Source organism: Acinonyx jubatus, chromosome B3, assembly GCF_027475565.1.
Source record: "Acinonyx jubatus isolate Ajub_Pintada_27869175 chromosome B3, VMU_Ajub_asm_v1.0, whole genome shotgun sequence".
In the NCBI taxonomy this organism is placed as follows: domain Eukaryota; kingdom Metazoa; phylum Chordata; class Mammalia; order Carnivora; family Felidae; genus Acinonyx; species Acinonyx jubatus.
The window spans coordinates 48,203,036-48,229,644 of record NC_069386.1 but is presented as its reverse complement, the minus strand read 5'-3'; the positions used below and the strand labels follow the sequence as shown (position 1 = coordinate 48,229,644).

Genomic DNA, 26,609 nt, shown 5'->3' with positions numbered 1-26,609 from the left:
CTCTCCTCCGTTTCACACTGTCTCTCTCTCAAGATAAATAAACTTTAAAAAAAATTTAAGAAAAGCATTTGACAAAATTCAACATCCATTTAGGATAAAAACTCACAACAAAGTGGATACAGAGGGAACATACCTTAACCTAATAAAAGCCTTATATGACAAACCCACAGCTAAAAGCTTTCAGCTTTTCATCTAAGATCAGGAACAAGACAAGGCTGTCCACTCTCACCACTGTTATTCCACATAGTACTGGAGGTCCTAGCCACAGCAATCAGACAAGAAAAAGAAATTGGTATGGAAGAGGTAAAACTCACTACTGCAGTTAATATACTACATATCAAAAACCATAAAGTCTCCACACACACACACACACACACACACACACACACACACAATTAGGACTAATAAATGAATTCAGTAAAGTTATAGGATACAAAATTAATATATAGAAATCTGTTGTGTTTCTATACAAACTAGCAGAAAGAGAAATTAAGAAAACCATTCCATTTATAAATGCATTTTAAAAGTACCTAGGAATAAATTTAACCAAGGAAGTGAAAGACCTGTACTCTTAAAACTATAAGACAGTCATGAAAGAAACTGAAGATGACACAAGTAAATGGAAAGATATACCTTGTTCATGAATTGGAAAATTAATATTGTTAAAATGTCCATATTACCCAAAGCTATCACATCAATGTGCCAATAGCATTTTTCTCAGAAATTAACCCTAAAATTTGTATGGAACCGCCAAAAAGCCCTGAGTAGCCAAAGAAATCTTGAGAAAGAACAAAGCAGTAAGTATCACACTCCCAGATTTGAAACTATACTACAAAGTTATGGTAATCAAAAAAGTATGGTACTGGCACCAAAATAAAAACATAGATCAATGGATCAGAAGAGAGAGCCCAGTGCCTAGGTGGCTCACTAGATTAAGCATCTGACTTGATTTCATCTCAGGTCATGATCTCACTGTCATGAAATTGAGCCCTGCATCAGGCTCTGCACTGGGCATGGAGCCTGCTTGAGATTCTCTCTCTCCCTCTCCCTTTGCCCCTCCCCCATTTTGTGTGCTCATGCTCTCTCTGAAAGAAAGAAAGAAAGAAAGAAAGAAAGAAAGAAAGAAAGAAAAGAAAAGAAAAGAAAAAAAGAAAGAGAATAGAGAGCCCAGAAATAAACCCTCACTTCTGTGGTCAATTAATATGACAAAGCTAGGCAGGAATATACAATGGGTAAAAGACAGTCTCTTCAAAAAGTAGTGTTGGGAAAACTGGATGGTTACATGGAAAAGACTGAAACTCAACCATTTTTTTCAAACCATATACAAAAAAATAAAACAGATTAAAGACCTAAATGTAAGACCTTTAACCATAAAACTCCCAAAAGAAAACAGGTCGTAAACTCTTGGATGTCAGTTTTAGCAATATATTTTTAGGTCTGTCTCCCCAGGCAAGAGCAACAAAAGCAAAAATAAGCTATTGGGACTACCTGGAAATAAAAAGCTTTTTTACACATCAAAGGAAACCAACAAAATGTAGAGGCAACCTACTGAATGGGAGAAGATATTTTCAAATGATATATCTGGTAAGGGGTTAATATCCAAAATACATAAAGAATACTACAATTAAAAATCACATGAAAAAAATGGGCAGAAGACCTAAATAGACACTTTTCCAAAGAAGACCTATAGATGGCCAACAAACATGAAAATATGCTAAACATAACTAACCATCAGAGAAATGCAAATCAAAACTACAATGAGATATCACCTCACACCTCTCAGAATGGCTATATCAAATAGACAAAAAAATAAGTGCTGGCTTGGACTGGAGAAAAGGGATCCCTCATGCACTGTTGGCAGGAATGTAAATTGTTGCAGCCACTATGGAAAACAGTATGGAAGTTCCTCCAAAAATTAAAAATAGAAATACCATACATATAGTCCAGCAATTCCACATCTGGGTATTTATCCAAAGAAAATGAAAACATTAATACACACTTCTATGTTTACTGCAGCATTATTTACAATAGGCAACATACAGAGGCGACCTAAGTATCCATCGATAGATTAATGGATAAAGAAGGTTTGGCACGTGTGTGTGTGTGCATGCACATGCGTGTACACACACACACACACACACACACACACACAGTGGAATATTACTTAGCCATAAAAAAGAAGGAAATCTTGCCATTTACAACAACATGGATGGACCTAGAGGATATTAGTGAGGTAAGTCAGACAAAGATAATTACCATATTATTTCACTTAAAGTGGAATCTAAAAAACAAAACAAATGAACAAACTTAACAAACAGACTCACAAATACAGGGAACAAATTGATGGTTGCCAGATGGGAGGAGGGGTGATTGGATGGGAAAAACATGTGAACGGGATTATGAGGTACAAAGTTCCATTTATAAAGTAAATAAGTCATGAAGATATAAAGTATAGCATTGGGAATATAGTCAGTAATGTAATAACTTTGTATAGTAACAGATGATAACTATATTTATTGTGGTAAGCATTTTATAATGTACATGTCAGATCACTATATTGTACACTTGAAACTAGTAATACTGTGTATCAACTATACTTCAATTTTAAAAAGTAAATTAAAAAACATATATGGGTCTGATTTGGGCTTATATAACAGGGGAAGCAAATGCCAAGCAAAGGGAACAACATGAGCAAAAACACAGGCTGTAAAAGGGTTTTCTTATCGTGGACAGGTTGTCCATTCTGCCACACACTCTAGTGTTCTCACTTCTGTAGTGAGAAGAGAAGAATAAGGGATGAGTCAGAAATGGGACTCTGCCCTTCTGCAGAATTTAGACTTTATTCTGTAGGTTGTAAGAAACTATGATTTAGAAAGAATTCTCTTGCAGTACCAGTATTTAGGATATAGTGAAAGGGGGAAAGCCAGAATTTGATCTAATTAAAAAACTAGTATCCATTCTTCCTATATGAAAAGGTTGTTGGGAGAATCAAATCAAATAAAATCGTTTCTGCATTAGACTCCTGATTGCAAGAATAGGCATTCAGTTAAGCATACCTATATGATGAGAGCTTTACTGTAAGGTTAAAAATAAAAATAAGGAAAAGAGGCACCTTGTAGCCAGGCGCAGAAGAAAATTATAGAATATCTCAGCCACATAAATGAAATGAATGAGTTTTATAGAATCCAAGGCAGTTTTGAGGAAAAGTCTGTTCTATTGTGTCTTTATAGCCTCATCTGTGAATCTGTTTTGGTTGTCTAATTTTAAGCTTATAGCTAGTCTCCATTTCTGTCCTCACTACCAACTGTCCAACATTCTCTATACACATTCAGTTTGAGAAAATCTGATTAGGTCTGTTAAATGCATTATCCCTATTTGGACAGAGTTTCACACTAGCCTGTCTTAGATTGCCTGGGTTCAGATGCCTTCCCCTGATTCAGTCAAGCAGGGAAGGTCACGTAGCACAGACGACTACTGAATAAGCATTCTTCCCTGGATAAGCATGACAGGTACTATTCCTGGCCTTAGAATATATGACATTTTACAAACTTCTTTAAAAATGCAGTTATTACAGGGGGGCCTGGGTGGCTCACTCGGTTAATTGTCCGACTTCGGCTCAGGTCATGATCTCACAGTTGGGGAGTTCGAGCCCCACATCAGGCTCCTCATTGACAGTGCGGAGCCTGCTTGGGATTCTCTCTCTCTCTCCCTCTCAAAATAAATTAACTTAAAAAAATTTTTTTAATAAAATAAAATGCAATTATTATAAATAAAAGATTTAATGATGGTGTGAGAATACCTAAGCATTGATTTCGGTAAAATGATAATAAAACGTCTCTCATTTGAATTCAGTGAGAATCTATATAAAACATATAGCACAGGGTCTTTTACAAAGTAAGTGCTCAGTAAGTGTTGCTGATGACGATGTTAATTAAGTAAAGGAATATTTGAGGGCAATACAAAGGAAGGAAGGAAGGAAGGAAGGAAGGAAGGAAGGAAGGAAGGAAGGCAGGCAAGCAAGGAAGGAAAGCTTGACGAAGGGGAGGAGGGGGGAGGAGAGGAGGAAAGGAGGGAGGGAGAGGGAAGAAGGAAGGAAGGAAGGAAGGAAGGAAGGAAGGAAGGAAGGAAGGAAGGAAGGAAGGAAGGAAAGAAAGTAAACAAGAACTATGAAAATATTCCTTACAAGTGACAGAACTTGATGTAAAATGATGGGAATGGGAAGGAAACAAAGTGGATGTGTGGGATGAGATGCTGCTATTTAAGGGACTCTAAAATTTTAAGACTGAGAAACTGAGTGATAGTATTAAATATTAGACACTGGACAGTTTTCAGAGAAGGTTTGGAGCTTATTTCAGACACTTTGATTTTGAATGCCAGTAGAGATCTGTATAGAAATACTCAGAAAAAAAGTAAGAAATACAAGTGTGAAAGTTTGGAGTGAGGTTAGGACTACAAGTGTACATCTATCCGGGGATGCTGTTAGTAGTTTCACTACAGCAGAGGTTGCATTAGGATGTATGCAAAACAAACCAACCTATGAATATATTTTATTTCACCTGCACAGTGGCTTTTGTTTTGTTTTTTGAAGAAACTACTTGGAAACATTTTAAAATTGGGAGATCTTACATAAAATCTGGATTTCTGGTTTCTTTTGAAAAAATGAGATGCCCAGCAACATTTTGGGCAAGGATTCCTTCGTGTATCAGAGCCTCCCCATGGTCTGCATCACTCATTTTTATTATTTATGTGGTCTCTGTAGGCACTTGAATTTGAAATCCCTGCTCTTATATCCTCACCAACATCAGAAATTTCTCTATAGCTACTTATTAGTTAATAGATATATAATGGTACCATAAAGTTGTTTTGTTTTCCCTGCTTTAAATTTTAAGCAGGGCTAAGTCTATTTCCATGTAATAATCTACTGTCTATAGTCCTCATGATTAAATTATTAGTCTCCTTTAGCCAGTTATTGAGAGAAGTCCTAATAATAAAAATCCACATTTCTATCCATGCTCTTGGAGTTTGTATAGTAGGGTTTGTTTTTTTTAATCAATTATACATACATATTTTTCATTTGGATAAAATTAGCAGCTTACTTTCAAAAGAAAATCATATGTACTCAGAAGCTCATCATTGCCTAAATAATCCTAATGTTTCCTTAAATGCATTTATTTTCTTTTTCTTAGAGAATGGTTTTGTGGGACTTTCTTTTATCTCCTTAAGAGAGACTTTTTTTCCATCAGGAAAGCAATTGGCAGAGTTGTATAGCTAAAAATTAGTATACCTTTCAGCAAACAAGACCAACATTAAGACAATGAATAGCTCCTTAATTTAAAAGACTAGAATTGGGATATCAGAGCTGGAAAAAACCTTAGATATTACCTCTTTTAATGGATAAGAAAAATTAAGAGTCAGAAGTATAAGTAACTTACCCAAGATCACACAGCTATTTATACCAAAAGGAAAATGCCATTATTTTTTTAAATATTATATTACAGCATAAATTGTAGATCACTTCTAAACTTGTTTCCTATAACACATTTTCCTTGCTTATAGTGTCAAGTACTCATCCCTGGTGGCACTTGCCTTCATAATTCGTCCCACAGCTGTCATTCCATGGATACCTTTGGTCTTCAGACATTTCTGGCAAGAACAGAAAAAGCTTGATCTTATTCTGTATCAGTTTTTACCTATAGGGTGAGTATGGCTACAATCCATCTATTAATTTTAATAACCTATAAATTATAGATTATGAACAAGATTTTACATTTGTAGTCAATTATTATATCTTTTAATGTCAATGAGAATTGTCAGACTAAGGAAACATTTCCAAATTTATATTTTATATTTTTATATTTATGATTATGGTTAATTGTAATTAATTTGCTTCAGTGGGAATCTTTGCAATTTTTCTAATTTAGAACTTTTTATACTTCATTTCCTAAATGTTTCTCAAATACATTTTAGAAATACATGATTCTTTTATATTTGTGTAAGGCTTTATAATTTATAATGTGTATTTAAGTATTATTTCATGATCACAATTCTTGGATCTAGACAATGTAGGTATTTTTAGTTTGTAGTAGAGGAAACAGACAAAATTAAAAATGAGTTAGCTAGAGTCATTGGTTGGTAGCTGTGATAGAACTGGGATTGAAACCCATGTCTTCTGTGCTCAGTTCACCAGCATATATACTAAAGTTAGGGGGGCGCCTGGGTGGCTCAGTCAGTTAAGCATCCAACTTCGGCTCAGTGCATGATCTCACAGTCAGTCTCTGTGCTGCCAGCTCAGAGCCTGGAGCCTGCTTTGGATTCTCGGTCTCTGTCTCTGTCTGCACCTCCCCCACTTGCACTCTGTCTCTCTCTCTCTCTCTCTCTCTCTCTCTCTCCCTCTCTCTTTCTCAAAAATAAACAGTAAAAACAAAAAAGTTTATACTAAAATTGGAACAATACAAAGAAGATTAGCATGGCCCCTGTGCAAAAAACAACCCGTTTCTTCTAATTTCGAGCTCCTAGGATCATACGTATCCCAAGTATCTAGTAGAGTATTCAAAACAATTATTTATTGAAAGGGCTGCATGCATTCTCTTATAACAGTTATCTTTTTAATATACTAGTATTCACTCTGTCTGAGTATTTTTGGGTAGGAGTTAAAAAGGGCTAAATCATCTGGAAGCCAAGTTGCCACTGCTGTCATTTCTTAGATTAACATTGTTTTTAATGTATTATATTCATTCAGCAAATATTTGTTTAATCCTAGTATATGCCAGGTACTGTCCCAGGTGCCAGAGATATAGCAACTTAACAAAGTCCCTGCCTTTATGAAATTTATATTGTAGTGGGAGAAGACCATTAAAAACATGAGTAATATATATTTGTCAATTGATAATACACGCTATAGGGAAAAATAACAAGAGATAAGCATAGAATGCTAGTGTAGGAGGGAAGCAGTTATTTTTAATAGGGTAAATGGGGAAGACCACCATGATAAGGTGACATTGGAGCCAAAACCTAAAGGAATTGAGATAATGAGATAAGGAAAGAATATTACAGGCAGAGACGAGCAAGTGCAAAGACCTTGACATAAGGGTGTATTTGGCATTTTTGAGGAACAGCAATGAGACTGAGCTAAAGGAAAGTGAGTTTGGGAGAACATGATAATGAGGTCAGAGAGACAGCAGAGGCTCAGGTCATGTACGCTTTTACACAGGGAGATGAAAAGCCTTTTTTCTTCATCAGCAATATGATGTATAGTTTATTCATTCAACAAGTACTGATGTTTTGTATCAAGCATTTGATGATTCAGAAGTAAGGAAGATGCAGTGTCTGCTCCCAAGGTCAAAACTGGTGGGGGGAAAAGAGATATAACAATAATTCTTGACCAGCAATATAAAGTGTTCTAAGTACTTATATAACAAAATGTTATAGGAAAAAAGATAATAAAAAGCCTAATTCTGCTTGAAGGGGAAACATTATATAGGGAAACATTTATAAAGTAGGGGAAGTTTTAAATAACATCAAACATGAACATGAGTTTGCCAGGTCTAGGGAATCAGCATGCTTCAAGTTGTAAAGGCCTGAAGGAACCTATTCATATAGATCAAATACCTGTTTATTTTGAAGGGAAATATAGGGAAGAACAAATGAGATAATGTATATGAAAATACTTTGAAATTGTACAGTGCATGACAAATATGATTCACAGTCCTAATTAGTCTTACACTCTCAAGTATTGGTACATAGAGTTTGGCCCTAGCCAACAGCCTTTTATGTATTAAGGACACTTTATTTTTTTTTAATGTTTTTTTAAGATTTATTTTGAGAGAGAGGGAGAGAGAGAGAATCCCAACCAGGCTCCACTCTGTCAGCGCAGAGCCTGACATGGGGCTCAAACTCACAAACTATGAGATTATGACCTAAGCCAATATCAAGAGTCAGACACTAAACCGACTGAGCCACCCAAGCGCCTCATGCATCCTTTCAAAATAACCAGTTGCAGGGTGCCTGGCTGGCTCTGTTGGTAGAGCATGAAATTTGATCTTAGGGTCATGAGTTCAAGCCCCACATTGGGGGTAGAGTTTACTTTAAAAAAAAAAAACAACACAAAATTCATCTAATCTAAATACCCCCACTTTGTAGATGAGGCAGTGGAGGTTCAGGGAAGAAAATGATACCTGCAAGCTCTTTTGGCTGATCAGGGTCAGAACTGGGACTAGAACCAAAAACTTCTACACCTTGGGCTTTTTATTTTGAAAAAAAGAAAAGAAAAAACAAGCAAACAAACAAACAAACAGTTGCATATCCAGACAAGAATAGTATCTCTAAATATGGAGAAAAATCTTGCTTTAGTCTTAGGAAAATTTCTAATATGTATGGACCTACTTCTTTTTGCCTTTTACATGACCTTGAGAATTTGGGACATCATTTTGTCATTCATTCTGTAAAATCAAACATAATTCAGTTGTCTTTCAGCTGCCACATTCTCTCACCAACAATTAGCAAGACAAAACATAGTATGGGACATCATTATAGATCATGTAGACATTAAGGAGATAAGAGGATAATATGAACAACTTTTTGCTAATAAATTTGACAACTTAAATAAAATAGATGAATTCCTAGGAAAATACAACTTACCAAAACTGGCAAAAGAGAAAATAGTAAATATGAATAGTACTATATATAATAAAGTGAATTTGCAATTAAGAACTTAAAGAAACGCCAGGCTCAGATGGCTTCACTGGTGAATGCTACCATATATTTAAGGAAGAAAAAAATTTAATCCACACAAAATATTCCACAGAATAGAAGAAAAAAAAATTCCCAACTCCTTTAATGAAGATCCCATACCCTTGATCCCCAAATCTGACAAGGAACCTTGCAAGAAAAGTCAATTATAAATCAATCTCTCTCATGACTATGAATGCAAAAATCTAAACAAATCTTACCAAATTGAATCTACTGATATATTAAAAAGGAGAATGAATACATAACCAAGATTGGTTTTAGCCCAGGAATGTGAAGTAGGCTTAGTATTTGAAAATCAATCAGTATGAGTCATGACATTAACAGAATAAAGGAGAAAATTCATCTATCTTAATAGGCACAGAAAAGCCATATGATAAAAGCCTATTCATGATGGGAGAGAAGGGAAGAACCATTAGAAAATGTGTAATAGAAGGGGCCTTCATTAACATGACAAAGATTTCTATAAAATGTTACAGCAAAATCACACTAAGTCTTGAAGCACTGAAATCCTTTTTTCCGTAGACTGGAGACAATACATGGATGCTCATTATTTCCATTGCTGTTTAACAGTATATGTCCTAGCTAGTGCTGTAAGGCAAGAAAAACAAATACTTGGAAAAAAAGAAGTAAAACTATATGGCATGACTGTATGTAGGAAATCCAAAAGAATCTAAACAATTAGGATTAGTAAATAAATTTAGCATGCTTACTGGATACAAGGTCAATATATGAATACTGATTGCCATTTGTATACTAAAACTAGTGGGTAGTCTCAATGTATCTTGCTATAAAATATGTATTAATTACAAAAGATAATTTTACAGTAGAGAAACTTGACAGATACTTCCTTAATCAAGTGATCAAAGTTAAGGGGCGCAAGTCTGGCTCAATCGGTAGAGCATGCAATTCTTGATCACAGGGTTGTGGGTTTGAGCCCCACATTGGGTGCAGAGATTACTTAAAAATAAAAATCTTAAGTAAATAAATAAATCAATTTTTTGGAAGTGATCAAAGTTAACATTGCCAGTAACTGGAGAGGTCAGTATCATGAAACTCCTGATTAGAAGCAGAGAAAACACCTTGACCCTTCTGTGGTATTACTGCCATAATGCATAGCCTGAGTTTAATCATGAGAAAACATCAGGCAAACCGAAATTGACATACATTTTAGAAAATAAACTGACTTGTATTCTTCAAATATGCCAGTCATGAAAGATAAGGAAAGATTAAGTAAATATTCTAGATTAAAGGAGACTACAGACATACAACAAATGAATACAAAAAATAATCAGGGTTTTCTTTTTCTTTGTATAAAGGACACTATTGGGCCAATTGGCAGAACCTGAACAAAGTGTAAATTAGATAGCCATAAAAATTTAATATTAATTTCTTGGTTCTCATTATTTGTGGTTTATGTAAGAGAATTTTCTTATTTTTAGGAAATACCACTAAAAGTATAGAGATGAAGGCGAATGATGTCTGCAACTTATTAAACAGTTCAGGAAAAAATGCATATTTAGAGAGAGGAAAGAAAAAGATCAAGCAAATACGTAAAATGTTAACTTTTGGGGAATCTAGGTGAAGTATATATGGGAATTCTTTATACTATTCTTGCAACTTTTCTCACTCAGAATTATGTCAAAATAAAAAAAGGAAAACTATAATTTACAGTGGCATCAAAAAACATCAGATTTCTATGAATAAAATAATGAAAGGTGTACAAGAACTCGACACAGGAAGTTATAAAACTTTGGGAGAAACTAATGAAGACCTAAATAAATGGAAGAGTATATATACTATTTTCATGGATAGAAGACTCAATATTTTAAAGATATCAGTTCTCTCCAAATTGTGATCTATATATTAAGTGCAATTCCAACTAAAGCCCAGTATGGGGTATGTATGTGTATGAATTGATAAAGCTGATTTTAAATTTTTCAGTGGAATGCAAAATACCAATATTAGCTAAAAGAATCATAGAAAAAAATGTTGGAAGACTTACACTAATAGATATTAAGACTTATTACAAAGTTATAGTAGTTAAAATAACTTAGAATTATTGCAAGGTAAAACAAATAGACTGGTGGAACACAATAGTCCAGCAACAGGCCCAGACATATAGTCGCTCATTTATAACAACAGTGATAAGGCAGTAGAGAAAGGATAATTTTTTTCAATAACTATATAATTAGCTGGATATCCATTTGGAAAAAAAATTAACTTTAACTCCTCTTCCCATAAGCAAATAAATGAATGAATAAATATCCAAAAGAATTATAGATCTTAACGTAAAGGTAAGAGAGTGGCACTTCTTCAGGATATGATAGAATATCTCCATGAACTTGAGGCAGGCAAAGATTTCCTAAATAGAATATAGTTAAGTATTAACTATAAAGGAGAAGATAAATACATTTGAATACATTAATATTTAATAAGACTTTTGTTCATCAGATTCACCACTGAGAGTGAAAAAGCCAGCCACAGACCAGAAGATATATGCAATACAAAAAACATCACCAAGAAAAAAATTCCAATCAATTATATACAGAACTTGTAAAAATCTGCAAGGTAGCAATAGAAAATTGATTAAAAGACCTGAACTTCAAAAGATAAAATTTAAGTGGCCAAGAAGTATAAAGATACTCACCTCATTAGTCATCAAAGAAATGTAAATTAAAACTATCATGCATCCTAGTGTACATCTACCCAAATGGCCTAAAAAGATACAGAGCCCTTACATATTCTTGTGGGAATATAAATTGATACAACCACTTTGGAAAACTGTAAGAATTTATTAAGGCTGATTGCACCTAAACCCTAGGGTCCAGTAATTTCAATCCTAAGTATATACTCAGCAGAAATGTATATGGGAAACAAAAGTTGCATAAAAGAACATTCATAGCACTGTTCATAACAGTTAAAAAAGGGAAGCATAGTGTTCATCAACAGAATACATACATTGAGGTATGTTACTCGTATTCAGTGGAATACTATATAGTATTGTAAATGAATGAGCTACTGAAATATACAAAAAACTGTGGCTTAATCTCATAAACATAATGATCAAAGGAAACTGGACATAGTACATATAGTGTGATTTCATTTTTGTAAAACTCAATAAAAGGCAAAACATCTACACTATCAGAAGTCAGGATAGTGGTTACTCTTGGGAAGAGAGTGGAGATTGGTTGGAAAGATGAAGAAGCCTTTTGAAGTGCTTCTAATGCTCCATATCCTGTAATCTATATGACAGTTACACAGCTGTGTTAATATAGTGATGATTCATGAAAGCTTATATTCATAGTGTACTTTTCTGTGTATATCTTTATGGTAGGCAGCCTCTGAGATGGCCCCCATTGATCCCATGCCCTTGATATTCATGTACTTGTGTAATTCCCTTCCTTTGAGCATGTGCTGGACATTTTGACTCCATTCTGACAAGTAGAAATGTGGCAGAAGGGATGACACTTCCAACATTGGGTTATAAAAGGACTGTGGCATCCAGGTTGGTGCCCACCTTACTCTGTCTTGGCTGGCTCACCCTGAGGTGCCAATCTCCATGTCAGGAGGTAGTCTTACGAAAAAGGTCACATGTGGGAGACTGATCCCTGATCTCGACAGCCATGTGAGAGAGTGTGGAAGCAAATTTCCCCACCAGGACCAGTGAAGCTTTCAGATGAAACTGTAGCCCCAGCCAACATTTTGACAGTTCATGAAAGACTCTGACTCAGAGACACCAGCTAAGCTCCACTTGGATTCTTGACCCACAATACTGTAAGATAATAAATGTTCATAGTTTTAAGTTGCCAGGTTGTGGGGTAATTTTGTACAGCAATAGATAATACAGTGTTTATTAATTTAGAAACTTTCCTTAAATACAGCCACTGTCAGTGGAAGATCTTTCAGCATGTGTAAATCCACATTCAGTTCGCAAAATTGTAAAGCTTTTTTAAAGTGACTTTTGATGCCAAGCATTTGCGAAACCATATGCCAACATTGGATTTTCAGTAGGTTCAGAATATTAATCACTCTTCTGTTTTGTTTTTCAGATTTATCACTTTAAGTTTGTCTCTGATAATTGATCGGGGTTTTTTTGGTCAAGTAAGTAAAAACATATTAAACTAACAGCTATTTTTAATTTAACCATTTATTACACTAAAAACTCAACCTGACTTCTTAATCTGTGAATATTTGGGAACACAGGCAAATCACTTTTTTAAAATTTTATGGGATACATTAAAAAAAAGCTATTGGCATATACCTTTCATTCAATTTGCTGTGCTTTCTATAAAACATAATTTTGTATTCCTAGTTGAAGTTAAAAGGAGTCTATTTTATGACATTTTTGTCAAGTTTGTACAATTAAGTCAGGTTTGTTAACAATAAAGATTAACTTTTTAAATGATTTTAATTGACCCCAAGTTAATCATTCAGAATTCCAAATTAATCCAAATACTCTCTATTCTTCAAGCATTTTGTTTGACATTGTAATGTCATGACTGTTGGTAATGGCCTTTGGTTGTTTTAAGTTCCCTGATTTTAAGTCACTTAGGGGCTCTGGAATCAAACGGCCACAGTTTGAAAGCTAGTGCCCTCATTATTACCTATGTGACCTTGGATAAGTTATGTACCTTTCTTGCCATATTATGTACATTCCCTATCTGGAAATAACTGTGGTATCTGTCTCATAAGGCTGAAGAGTTAAATGAGATACTGCATGTAAAGGCTTACTTACTTACAACAGTGCCTGGGAGAAATGACCACTTACTGTTAACTGCTGTTGTTGATGTTACTATCTTCTTTGTGCTTTAATTCAAATGGTAATGTTTTCAAAGCTTTATCTTAATAATGTGTGATATCATAAGGTACTAAAGTTTTGAATATCAGTAACACACATACTCATATAAAAACTATTTTTGAGGATCTTTATCTATTATTGCATATAAAACTTATATTACCAAAATACACATCAACATTTAATCATGTTTTCTTAAACTGCAGAAACTAGCTTATAAATCAAAAGAACACATTAAAACTTGGAATTTAAAAAAATGAATAAAGAATGATTTCATGTGGTCATTAGTCAAAATTATTAATATAAACTATCATCTTTTTTTTTTTTAACTTCATTCCTGATTTAATGTCAAGATTCTGCCAAATTCTCTAATGCCAAAGATTCATACCTGGCACTAATACAATTCTGTTTCTTTTTCCATCAACTATCCCAGTGGACCCTGGTTCAATATAATTTTTTGAAATTTAACGTGCTACAGAATTTGGGAACGTTTTATGGTTCTCATCCATGGCATTGGTACTTCAGTCAAGGATTTCCAGCTGTTTTGGGTACTCACTTACCATTCTTTATTCATGGCTGCTTTCTGGCCCCAAAGAGGTACCGAATACTTTTGGTAACTGTACTGTGGACACTGCTAGTTTACAGGTAAGATTCTATTTGTCCAAATAATTAGACTTTTTTAATGCTACCAAGAAATTAACTAAATTCTTCAAAAAGTAAACTGTTTGTCTTCTGGAGATGTATTAACTCTTATGATTCGTTAGTGATATTATTTAGCAGACAGAAAAGATAATAATTATGCTGATGCTCAGAATGAATACTTCTGATATCTTTAGTTCACTTGTCAAGGATTACAATGAATTTTTAAGAAGTTGAAAACATTTTATTTGCTTCTGAAAACTGAAACTACCAAAATTTTAAGTACTGAAGGACCAGAGAAATTATATTTTTCAGTGAAAATGTATATATCTTTATTCCAAATTTGAGTAATAGGACTTAGTTGGATTGGTAATAGAAATCTTTTTTAGAATGTAATTGTACTTTAGAATTTCACATTGACATCAAATGTTAGGATTACTTTTAACACATCATCTCATAACTAAAAAAGAGACTGCTTCCTGAAGCATGAAATTCAGTCTCAGTATTTAGAAAAACAGATGTTAACTATATTTCATTTTAAATATATTTATTTCTCAAACTGTCATGTAATATGAGAAAACACTATTTTCTCTTAATATCTGTTTTTATTATAGCATGTTGAGCCACAAAGAATTCAGGTTTATCTATCCAGTTTTACCATTTTGCATGGTGTTCTGTGGTAAGTATTTTTATTTAATATAGAAAAAGTTGTATTTGTATAGAAATAGTTAAGACAATAAATTTTCCATAAAACACGAAAATAGTTTTTAACTAAGCTAAATGAGAAATTCCTAATTACAAATTATATTACTGCAGTATTCCTTTTGCAGCCTACTTTTTCCTGTGTCCTGTAATGTGAAATAAAAACAGGATTTAATATCCAAAGCCTTTGGGTGGTAATATTTCTGGCTGTTAGAAATCTTTCCCTATAAAGTAATGGAATAGGTCTACTTAGCATTTTATGATTAGACTATGAAATTCTTCATTCCATAAATGAAAAATATATTTATAGCTGTTGAAACTACTTTTTAATGTTTCTTTGTACACATCTACCCCTTTAAGACTCACTCTAATGCCTATGCAATTTTTAAAGTGATGCATACCTCTGATTTTATTTTTGACCTTTTCTCCATTTTTCCACTAGGTCTTTGCGGTAATTTTTTTTTTTACATATGACTTGTACAAAGTCTTCTATTCCTCAACTCTGGAAAATGTGAATTTTTACATTGGTTGGTTTGGAAAAACTGAAATTGAAACTACTAACTGCAAGTTTAATTCAGAATAAATGACTGTTGGCTTCTTTCAAATAATCACTAAAAAAAAAAAAATCACTGAACTAGGGAGGGAAGAAATAAGTAATCAACTGAGACTGGAGGCTGGGAAAAACTAGGTAGTCAATGGCATCAAACTTTTTACTTAAAAAACAAAACAAAACAAAACAAAACCAAAAAACAGCAAACCACCCAAGGTTAAGCAGCCACCTTTGACCAAGTATACATCATCTCCTACAGATCTCAGATGTACTGTCTTCAGTTGATAGACACACACACACAATCTAAATATTTGATACATCTGAAGTACTGAAACCAAAGGTCATTTGTGTCTCTATAGTCTTATGTCATATAAAAATGCAGGCACAAAAATATAGGCATCAAACAGAACAGCTATTTGGCAAGTCTTAAGAATACTGGGGCCATTCACCAGAGCAAATCTGTTTATGAACCACTATTAAGATTTAAATTTTTGCTTTACAATGATGTGAATTGGAGTTAGTGAATTGGAGTTAAAGTTATAAATTGTTTGGTTTTTGCCCAGGTATATTGCCATACTGGAGGACAAATATTTGTGCGTGGTGTTGTTGTTCGGTTAATTTAGGAATTTGGTTTCATTCCATTTGTATAATTTGAGTTTTTCCAGCATTCCACTTCTGTGCCTTCTGTCTTTAGAGAATGTTTTAGAGAAAGACTGAGTTGTGTGAATCCTCATTCCCAGTCCGAAACAATGAATTGTTTAAATGGCAGGTTCCTGGTGACATTTCCAGTCCCAAAGATTGAGATAAAATGCTGATGAGGGTTGAAAAGATCCCCTTCTAATGAACGATAATCATCCTTTGTGCCATCCTGTGTCCACTCAGAAGGATCCCTAAAGGACCAGGAACTAGCAAAACCCCTCATCTTCTCAGAGAATGTGATCTTTTCCTGTGGGCACATGTATCTACAGTCCTTGAATTAGACCTAAAGATTCTAATTCCTAGGAGACTTGTATTCCCACTAAGAGTCTGTAGTGAACCAACAGACATTAATCTTTGGATGTTCAGGAACAGTAGCAGGCAGTAGTTCTCTTTGGAGTTGTTTTAAATGGTCCAGTCTGTGTCATGAAATTTTGAGTTTTATTATATCTCAAATCTCAGTTTTTGTTCTTTTGTGACCTCTTTTAACCTGATTTTTATATAAACACAACTCTATCATCAATTGCTATGTAACAGCCACCTTTTAGTGGCTTAAAATTTCACTTATTATGTCTGTAGTTGGCACACTGTCCATTCCACCACATTCTTTTGGTCAAAGCAAGTCACAAAGCCAGGCCAGATTCGAGAGGAGAGATAAACTTCAGGCTCAAGTAGGGACTGGACACATGAAGAGGAAAAACTGCAGCCATTTTTTCAATCTCCAATAATTTCTCTTGCCTAATTTGATTTCCCTGAGTACTATTCAAAATAGGACCTAACTCTGGAAAACATATCTTCTATATTTGGCTCTTATCCTTAGTGATCTAACCTTGTGCGTCAGTTTCCTCATCTGTAAGACAGGTGCCATTGTCTAGTAACACTGAAATTTTTAGTTGAACCTCTGTCATTTGTGCTGATGAGGTTCCTAACACCTGCTAATTCTACATTGGGTATCTGCTTGTTTCTACCAAAGTGGCCAATGCATACTTGATGGTCTCTGATTAGGCTACTTTGTTTCTCCATATACTATTTTTGTCAAAATTGTACATGCCTGTTGTTTCAAAAGCCATTCCCTAAGTTTGTTTTAAAAACAATGGTTCCCTTCCCACCCTCCCAGTTCCCCTTCTCAGAATCACTTAAACTCTTTTAGGTGGTTTGATACTCATCTCTTTAAATAAAATGCTCATAATGCCTTTAAACATCTTTGTTTTTGGCATTATTTAGGACTTCTCGCTATGAAGTAGGCAAAGTAGGAAAACAAAATTCTTCCTGATACCACCCTCTGTGCCCAATATTCTTATTACTCTTCTTCTTAATAAAGTCTCCTTTCAAATAAAAATAAAGCCTCTCTTCCCCAGGCCCATTCTCCTGTATGTTACATTACAGAATTAAACCACCCTTTTTCTCATGTCAACACTGAATTTAAGTTAACCTAACAGCTTTCCTAGAGTATTTCAAAATGAAAAGTTCAACACAGAGAAACACCTCTGGTTGGTAGAACCTGGTGGAGATCTTTTTCTTGGGCTTTTAGATTGGGTTTTCTATTACAACTTGCCAAAACCAGGATGTGTTTGATGGGATCAGGAATATACAGCCCCTTACTTTCTCATCCTCTCCATTACAATGAACCTTACCTTGGGAAGAAGGAACTCATCAGTTACTGCATAAGAATACAGATTGTAACATTAAGTATCCAAAACTTAAAAAGTAATTGTGTATATCAAGATAAATCATGTGATGATTAGAAGATATGGCTGAGTAAAAAAGGAACCAACTCATGCAGGGCCTTCTTTGCACATTCAAGTTTTTAGATTTTATCCTGGAGAGTGGTCAACTGGAACATAATGGTTTAACAATAGTCTGATAGTGATTGGATAAGAACCCAGTGTGTGTATTATAAAAATATACTCATGGTACAAAAAGACAAAACCCTATAGTTGTCACCCTCTGAATAATCTAGCCCCATTTCCCAGAGAGAATTTTCACTTTCTTATAAATTCTTACAAAAACTTCCTGTATACCCTTTTTTATGTATCTTTGTTGGCATAGATAACAGAAGAAAATTAAATATTCTGGGATGTTATTTAGCACTGAGTTAGAATTTATGGTAGGCCTGCCCCTATTCATGGCTCACTTTCCACAATATCAGTTACCTGCAGTAAACTGTGGTTCAGAAGTACATGATCTCCTTTCTGACCATCCTGAGGTCAGTAGTAGCCTAATGCTACGTCACAATGCCTGTGTCATTCACCAGACTTCCATCTCATCACATAGGCATTTTATCATCTCACATCATCACAAAGAGGATGGCTACAGTACAATAAATTTTGAGACCACGTTCATACAACTTTTATTATAGCATACTGTTATAATTGTTTAGTATTAGTTATTATTAACTTCTTACCATGCCTAATTTGTACGTTAAACGTCATCACAGGTATGTAGGTATAGGAAGAGTATAGGGTTCTCAACTATCAGCAGTTTTAGGCATCCAGTGGGGGTCCTGGAATGTATCCCCCGCAGAGAAGGGAGGACTACTGTATGTGAAGTGAAGGAATCTGTATCCTGACAAGTAGTCACTGGGTTCTTACCACGTCTTTATTCTCATAGAAATTACATGACAGGCTGACAGATTTCTGTAAGTGGTTTATAGAACAGATAGAAATCTCCCAGAATCTTCAGTAATTGGGAGAGAGGTCTCACATTTCAGGTTAGGTAATGCTTACATTACATTGTGAGGATTATTCCTTTCAGAAGCTAGTTCATTTTAGGGTGGATCCTTTCAATGAGAGCCGCATCTCCATATTATTTGTACATACAATTATGTAAACTTACTGGGCAGCAGTTACTAGGATCTTGTTAATTGCCTCTTTAAAATGGTGAAGAAATAGCCAAATTATGGAAAGAGCCTAAATGTCCATCAACTGATGAATGGATAAAGAAATTGTGGTTTATACACACAATGAAGTACTACATGACAATGAGAAAGAACGAAATATGGCCCTTTGTAGCAACGTGGATGGAACTGGAGAGTGTGATCCTAAGTGAAATAAGCCATACAGAGAAAGACGGATACCATATGTTTTCACTCTTATGTGGATCCTGAGAAACTTGACAGAAACCCATAGAGGAGGGGAAGGAAAAAAAAAAAAAGGTTAGAGTGGGAGAGAGCCAAAGCATAAGAGACTCTTAAATAAAACTGAGAACAAACTGATAGGGGATGGGAGGGAGGGGTGGGTGGGTGATGGGTATTGAGGAGGGCACCTTTTGGGATGAACACTGGGTGTTGTATGGAAACAAACTGGACAATAAATTTCATATATTGAAAATAAAATAAAATAAAATAAAATAAAATAAAATAAAATAAAATGGTCAAGAAACCATAGTACTTCCCTATAAGAAAACCATGGGTCCTAAGCTTCTCCTGTGGCACAGACTAGCACTGTAGCTATACTATATTTCCAGCTCTCCCTTTAACAACTCCAGTTTCAGAAATCCCCTTGGAAATGTTCAATGTCAGTTTGAAAACCCTCAGTATTCAAAATCAAGTCTGTTCAACTGTTCATTCTTTCCTTCTCTTCCCAGCATTTTCTATGTATTATTTCCACAATATGGAGACTGAATTCTCTCTGAAAGAATCCATCCTAAAATCACCACAAAGAAATAGAAGCATTACCTAACTTAAGACTCCTCTCCTTACTGAAGAAGCTGGAAATACAAGCACATTTTCTTCCAGCATTCTACCTCAAATGCCATTTTTACAATATTCACCACCATGTACTCCAGTTTTGTATCAGTCACTCATAACATTGTCTCCCTAATGCCAGTTTCTGAAAAACCTTAAGGAACATTTAGTAAATGAACAAATTGTTAACTACTGTACCACTTCCCAGATGCCCAAGTTATACTTTATTTGAATATTCCTGACGGCAAGCTGTCTTCTAAAGTACATTGCCAGGATAGACTTGATAGCTTTTTGTAATCTGAGGCACTAGGTGAGAGGGATGTGTGATACTCCAACTGATGAATCGAATGAACTACAGGTAATGTTATCTAAAACATTTCCTCGAGGAACAAAATTGGGTATCTAAGATTTCTTGCACAAATTTGATTCAGCTATCAAGTAAGTGGCAGGTATCAAATGTCTTGGAATAGATGAAGTTATTTTCATTATTATTTTCAATAGCTGTATTTTCAGTTATACTGTTTATATGCATTATGTTATCTATAATCTTCAAAGCAACGAATACAGATAAAAGAAAAGCTGTTAAGGCCCCATATCTAATTAACATTTAAGTGTACAATGAAAGGTATCTTCAGTTTTTCCTAAACTGAATGTTAACAGTTTTCTTAATCTGCAACAATGGTAACTTGAAAGAATGAGTGTCTTCAGTTAGTGTCAAGTGCTAGATGTGATTCAAGTGAAATACAGATCTTAATTTACTCCTGTTTTTGAAACAATCCCTCCTAGACCAACCTCATGTTAATGTCCTTAAATGGGAATAGTTCAAATAGTTTATTCATGTTCAATTGTTTTTAGTGATTGAGCCAAGCTAAAACAGCTGATAACAGTCAATTAGGTGATAATCATGGAAAACACTGCCTTGGCCCCAGTGGGAATTAGTGCTAAAATTTCAGGCAAGCCACAGACTAGATTCTGGGTACCCAAATTCCAAAAGAACAATGATCTAGTTCCAGGAGACAGTACATGTGGATGGAGAATGAACAAAATGGCAAGAAAGCCTTTTCTTTCCCAGTGGAAAGGCCTGTTCTTTTATGGTATTTTCATCAGATCCTAATGTGCTCATCATCAATGATTATTACTGGGGAGCAGGACTATAGGAGGAGGACAGGGGACTTTTACTTTTCATTTACTCTGTTCTGCTTGGGGTTTTTTGCCACATGCAAGAGTTATTTTACAAATGGAAAAAGTGTTCAGCATCTCCAAATTGCCCAACATTGTAGCAAAAGAAGACATAGTTCTTTCAGAAAACGATATCCATCCATGCCACCAAACATATAGGAACTACTGAAAATCTCCCCGGTGGTTTATTTTTCTAAGAGGATACTCTGCTGGTCTTCGTCCAGAATTACTGAGACTATATGTATGCAATCCAATGCTAGTGCTTGGGAGATCAAAGAGAAGAGATAGGTAAACAAACTACTATGTACCATGACAAGCACAGGACATACATTTTTCTAATACTTGGAAAAGTTACTGTTATCCCATTTGCAGATGGGAAACCTAATGCTCAGCAAAGGAAAGCAACTTGTGCCAGAGTTAGAATTCAAATCTGGGTCTGTTGGACTCCCTAGCCATGCTTTTTCCACTATCATTTTTTCTAGAAAAAGGTCAAGACCAGAGGGCAATGATAGTGAATGGTTTAGAGAAATTATAAAGATCACCTATTGCTTATTTCCTGTCTATGACAGCATTACAGTTTGTGCTACTTCCATTAAAGATTACAAACGTATCTGCAGTTAACATTTGCTTAGCTATCCTAAAACAAGAGTGCCAGTGTTATGGTTCAACATGTCTATCTTCATACAGGGTACTCACTAAACCACCTCAAAACGTGGAAGAAACCAGCACTCAGTTTCCTGTTTTTATCAAATATGCTCCTCGCCTTCTATACTGGTTTAGTTCATCAACGAGGTACTCTTGATGTCATGACTCATATTCAAGAACTCTGTTACAATAATCCCAATATATCTTCAGCCTCAGTGTTTATAATGATGCCTTGCCACTCTACTCCTTATTATAGGTAATACAAATTGTTCCACTATATGCTATTAAGAAAATGAAACTGACTACTTAAATTCCTCAGATTCCTGAGTTTAAATTAACTGACCACTGATCAAGTGATCTCTTTTCATATCAGTTGTCTCACCTATAAAAATTAGTTAATTCAGTTAGATGATATCCTAATGCTTGAATTAAGTGTTTCTGAGAAATATAACACTAAAATTGCCTTAATTTTGCAGGACAGTTTAAAAGATATCCATTTGGTCCTATGCTTCTGTTCTAAGCTGCATTCATTACCAAATGCCCAATAATGGTACAAGAGTAAACTGCTTTCTTTTAAAAAGTTATACACCTACTTAACCTGGCTTTAAACAATCTCAAGTTAATTTTCCATGTGCATAGTCAACTAAATATCAAAGTTGATATCATTTTAAGGTAACTTAACACTTTTGCAATACTCTGCTTAACTGAATCATCAATGCTGGATCATTGATACACAATTTGGAAAGTTGGGATTGGCTAACAAAAGCCACCAGTTTGATTTAAGACCCCAAGTATCCCTTCAACTTGAGGCTCACCTACTATATAAAAAAGACCAGAGCTGAGAGTGGGACATTCACTATCTCTCCATGCTCATGATAGCAGTAATGCTACAGACAACAGGAATTCTAAAGGCACCAAGATGCTTTTCATACATGGTTGTAGCAGTTGATGTCTTAGGCTTTGAATAGTTCACCAACTTCTTATCTTACATTTTTCAAACTGCACAATGGAGCAAAAAATGTCTAATGCCTACTTTGGAGTAGAAGGCTGGCAACTTTTTCTCAGGTGTTTCTGTTTTCTCCCTGAAGCAGGATTTTCATCTCCTAAATTATAAAAGTCCATGAAGTGTTAGGTCTTGTGTAAATTTACTTGCATGCATTTCATAGATAACAAAAACCTCTATCACATAGTTATTTTTCCTGAGGCTAAGTTATAAACATGGCTTTTGCATAGTGCAAGCAACTGGCTTAAGTTGTCCTAATTCATCAATCCATCTTTTTTACATGCACTCTAGTCTTTCTATGCCACAATAAAACCATTACTTATTTGGATTTTAATCAGTGAACATATGTTGCTCGGTTACTAAAGCTTATTTAAATAAATCTAAAACAAACAAAAAACAAAAACCACACAGGAAAAAACTTATTTAAAGGATGTGATCCATCCCCTTTCAGAGCAGAAAGGGAAGAAAGCGAGAATCCTTTGTGGTTCATGAAATTTTCTACCTTGCCAATTAAGCCTATGGGGAATTACTCTTATTAACAAGTAACCTACCTGGTCCCAAAGGCCCCTTCCATTCTTGCAAGAGCATACTGTTACAGAAGATGGAGTCTCCCACACTACTTACTATCCCACCTTGAAGTGACATTTCATGCTTTAGTTTGGACTTGAAGGTTATGCTGCTGCGGCAACAAGCAACATGGTGTAAGAATCATATTGTCCATCTCTGAGAAAACTACATTAAAGGCTTGCTTCTTCACCTCAATTGGAACCCATTTAAGATTCAGATTTCACATTTTCTTATGTGAACATGATGGATTTTAAGAGTACTTTGAAAAAAAAATTTTTATTACTTCTTGTAACTTTTAACTTAACTTTCTCTTCACAGCCATGTCCACTACCCACTTCCAATGAGATTTCTCCAATGTCCCCCAGACCTGACTGGAAAAAGTCAGTATCTTGATGAAGCAGATATATTTTATCTAAATCCCTTAAACTGGCTTTATAGAGAGTTTCACAATGATTCAACACTGCCTACTCACTTGATCATCTTCAGTATTTTAGAGGAGGTAAGGAAACATGAAAAAAGGGAAAACTTACTATTTATATGTCGCCTCAAGTTTAGCACTCAAGAAAATAGACAACATAACTTTTTTAAGGTCCCTTCCAACACCCATATATTTTTTTAAATGTTTTACTTATTTTTGGGAGAGCATGAGCAGAGGAGGGGCAAACAGAGGGGGACAAAGGATGTGAAGTGGGCTTTGCACTGACAGCAGCAAGCTGATGAGGGGCTCAAACTCAAACCGTGAGATCATGACACTCAATCAACTGAGCCATGCAGGCACCCCACCATCCCCCATATTTTGTAATTCGTCTTTTCCCTGGTCAAAATCCGTCCCAATTCTATAACTATCAAGATACATATGTTACTTAACAAGTTAATTCTTTTATTAAGGAACTATATTGTTTTATTAAGAAAAAAGTGGTAGAGACGCAAATGAGGTCATTCTAAAATTCTTGAAACAGTGCTCAGCAAAATGTAGCCTTTATTTACTTAAACGTTTATTTACTTCTAGGAAATAAGTGCTTTCCTAATTTCAAGCAGCTACGAGAGAACTGCTGTGTTCTTCCACACTCACTTGCCAGAAGGTCGAACTGGAAGTCACATATATGTCTATGAACGGAAATTAAAAAGGAAACTCAACAGAAGCTGAAATTCTCAACTGTGTTTAAATCTTTTCTAGAGAAACAGACATTGCTGGGTAGACATATTCAGATGCTGCATAAATACTCCTGTAAATACTGGGTAAAATTTATGAACTAGCAAAACACCACTGAACTGATTTACCAAATATCACTACTGAGGAAATGTATGAAAAATATCACAAAGTATAAAATCATATATTAATACAAATGCCAGATTTTAAATAAAGACCTTTAGTTTTCCTCATGGTGTAGTTTTATTGTTTCTTCCACAATATTCAGATGTGCAAGAAATTTCACAAGAGAACAAGTCAGCAAGCTCATAAGAAGGCAGCAAATTCTTCACAAGTCAACGGGCTCTTGAACCCACAAAAAGACAAGAAGCAAGTGTAAAATTATAAAGTGTTAAAGATGAAATTCCATCACAAGGTACTTTTTCAAGCTCTACTGCAAATTTAACACAAATATCAGTGTTAATTACACTTTGTCATAGGATTTGAGCTTGCTTTAAGCTCATACACTGAAAGGAAGACTCATTTCATGCACAAAATCTGTTGCATGCCTGGCTTCCTTGAAACTACAGTTGAACATTTCCAGTGCCAAAAAAATTTCAGCAAAACTAAACTACAGGAAAATGCAAGTTAGTAAGCTTCTGCTTGATGCTTCTGAGTAATAATGTAAAGTCATCAAACTGATACTTAGAAATGATAGAAAGACATTATCTTGATAATTTCATTTTAGTTTCAATACCAAACATTGTAGATACCATCCATGTTTCTGTTAACCATTTTCTAATTTAACTGAATCATGACAATCAATATTTAGGGTCAAAAGGTAACTGCCCCAATTCTATTTCAAGATTTGTCATGTGTCTTCCATTAGTGCGACCATATTTATGCCATTTACCTTCCCTTTTATAAGGTTGTGGCTGAGGGTGCTTCTGCTCTTGTTTTCGATGCCTGGAGTTTTCAATATTTACCATACGTTGCTTTTTATCTGGTCGACTGAAAGCAGTAAACACATTTTTCATCTATGTTAGAGTTAAATTTAAACAAGAAACAATTTTAATGTTTTTCTCCATTAATTATCTGAACACTCTGAAAAAGGATGTTAAATTAACCTGAAGTATAATCCTAATACAACCATACCAAAAAGATTCAGTATTATACTTTTATCCTACAGACAGAAAAAATAGACAAACATAACTGTAGTGGCAACAAAGGGAAAATACTCAACAAATAAATAGAAATGTGACAATAAAATAATGAGATGTGTTTCCATTATTTTTCCTCTCCTGCAAAACCAATCCCTCCCCATTGGCTTCACCCCTCAGCAGGAATATGTATACATTTCTTACAAACAATAGAAAGTCTTTTTTTTTTTTCCTCAAACTCCATAATCAGGCTTCTTCACTAAAGAATCAGGCTTCTTCACTACCTCACTAAAACAGTCCATAATGCCATTCATGGCCACCCAATTCCCCAACCAAGAAATCCAGTCTCTCTTGTTTAATGTTTAAAGCATATGACACACGTTTGTATATTCCTTTCACTTGAGATGATCTTTCAATTTTCATGATGCTATTCTATGGTCTTCTTCTCAGCCTTCATTCTCCACAACCCCTTACATGTTAGTGTTCCCCAAGATTCTGATAAACACCCCCAGCCTAGACTATCTATATGCACACAGAATTTGGACTAGAGTCATGTATCTAATGGCCAACTAATTTTTTCCATGTGACTGTCAATAGGTACCTCCAAGCCCAATTCTCAATTCCAATTCCCCTTACTCAAAATGCCCTCGCATCCCTTACCTTAGTGATGCCACTATCCAACTAGTGATCCAACCCAGAAATCTGGAAGAAATGTTATTTTCTACCTCTCTTTCACAAGAAATACCACCAATTTTTCTTCTTATATATTATTCAAATCTGTCTCTCTCCCACTCATACTATTAACCTAGTTAATCATCAGCTCATGTCTGTACTTTTTCAAAGACCACCTACCAGCTTCACTCTTTCCAACTAATCCTCCAGGCTATTGCCAATGATCCAAAATGCAATGAAGCAACAAGTCTTTTAGCATAAAATGAAGCCCTTCTGATCTTCACAAAAGATCTGTATCTTTCATACCCCAGCACTACCTTGCCTCCTTAAAAGGACATGTCTTCACATCTCCAAATGTGTGCAAATGAAGTTCTCTTTGAATAGAATGTCCTACTCTATCTGCTTGACAAATTCTCATTTCTCCTTCAAAAACCAGTTT

At 34.9% G+C, this 26,609-nt stretch overlaps 2 protein-coding genes and 1 pseudogene across 7 annotated transcripts in view; 2 read left to right on the top strand and 1 right to left on the bottom strand.

Moving 5' to 3' along the window:
* Positions 1 to 24,592, top strand: part of PIGB (phosphatidylinositol glycan anchor biosynthesis class B) — a 39,616-nt gene extending 15,024 nt beyond the window's left edge. For both annotated transcript variants that reach the window (XM_027067296.2, XM_027067295.2), the window contains 7 exons: positions 5,557 to 5,697; positions 12,798 to 12,849; positions 13,977 to 14,188; positions 14,797 to 14,861; positions 21,682 to 21,895; positions 23,528 to 23,708; positions 24,219 to 24,592. In XM_027067296.2, the coding sequence (XP_026923097.2) occupies positions 5,557 to 5,697; positions 12,798 to 12,849; positions 13,977 to 14,188; positions 14,797 to 14,861; positions 21,682 to 21,895; positions 23,528 to 23,708; positions 24,219 to 24,356 (1,003 nt within the window). In that variant the 3' untranslated portion in view covers positions 24,357 to 24,592. The remainder of the gene's footprint in view (positions 1 to 5,556; positions 5,698 to 12,797; positions 12,850 to 13,976; positions 14,189 to 14,796; positions 14,862 to 21,681; positions 21,896 to 23,527; positions 23,709 to 24,218) is intronic.
* LOC113602069 (uncharacterized) lies at positions 6,412 to 6,481 on the top strand (annotated as a pseudogene).
* CCPG1 (cell cycle progression 1) overlaps positions 24,172 to 26,609 on the bottom strand; it is a 42,317-nt gene continuing 39,879 nt past the window's right edge. For 2 of the 5 annotated variants that reach the window (XM_027067294.2, XM_027067291.2), the window contains one exon: positions 24,172 to 25,349. In XM_027067294.2, coding sequence (XP_026923095.1) covers positions 25,160 to 25,349 — 190 coding nt within the window. In that variant the 3' untranslated portion in view covers positions 24,172 to 25,159. The remainder of the gene's footprint in view (positions 25,350 to 26,609) is intronic. The other 3 variants (XR_008299161.1, XR_008299160.1, XM_053223991.1) reach the window with 3 other exon arrangements.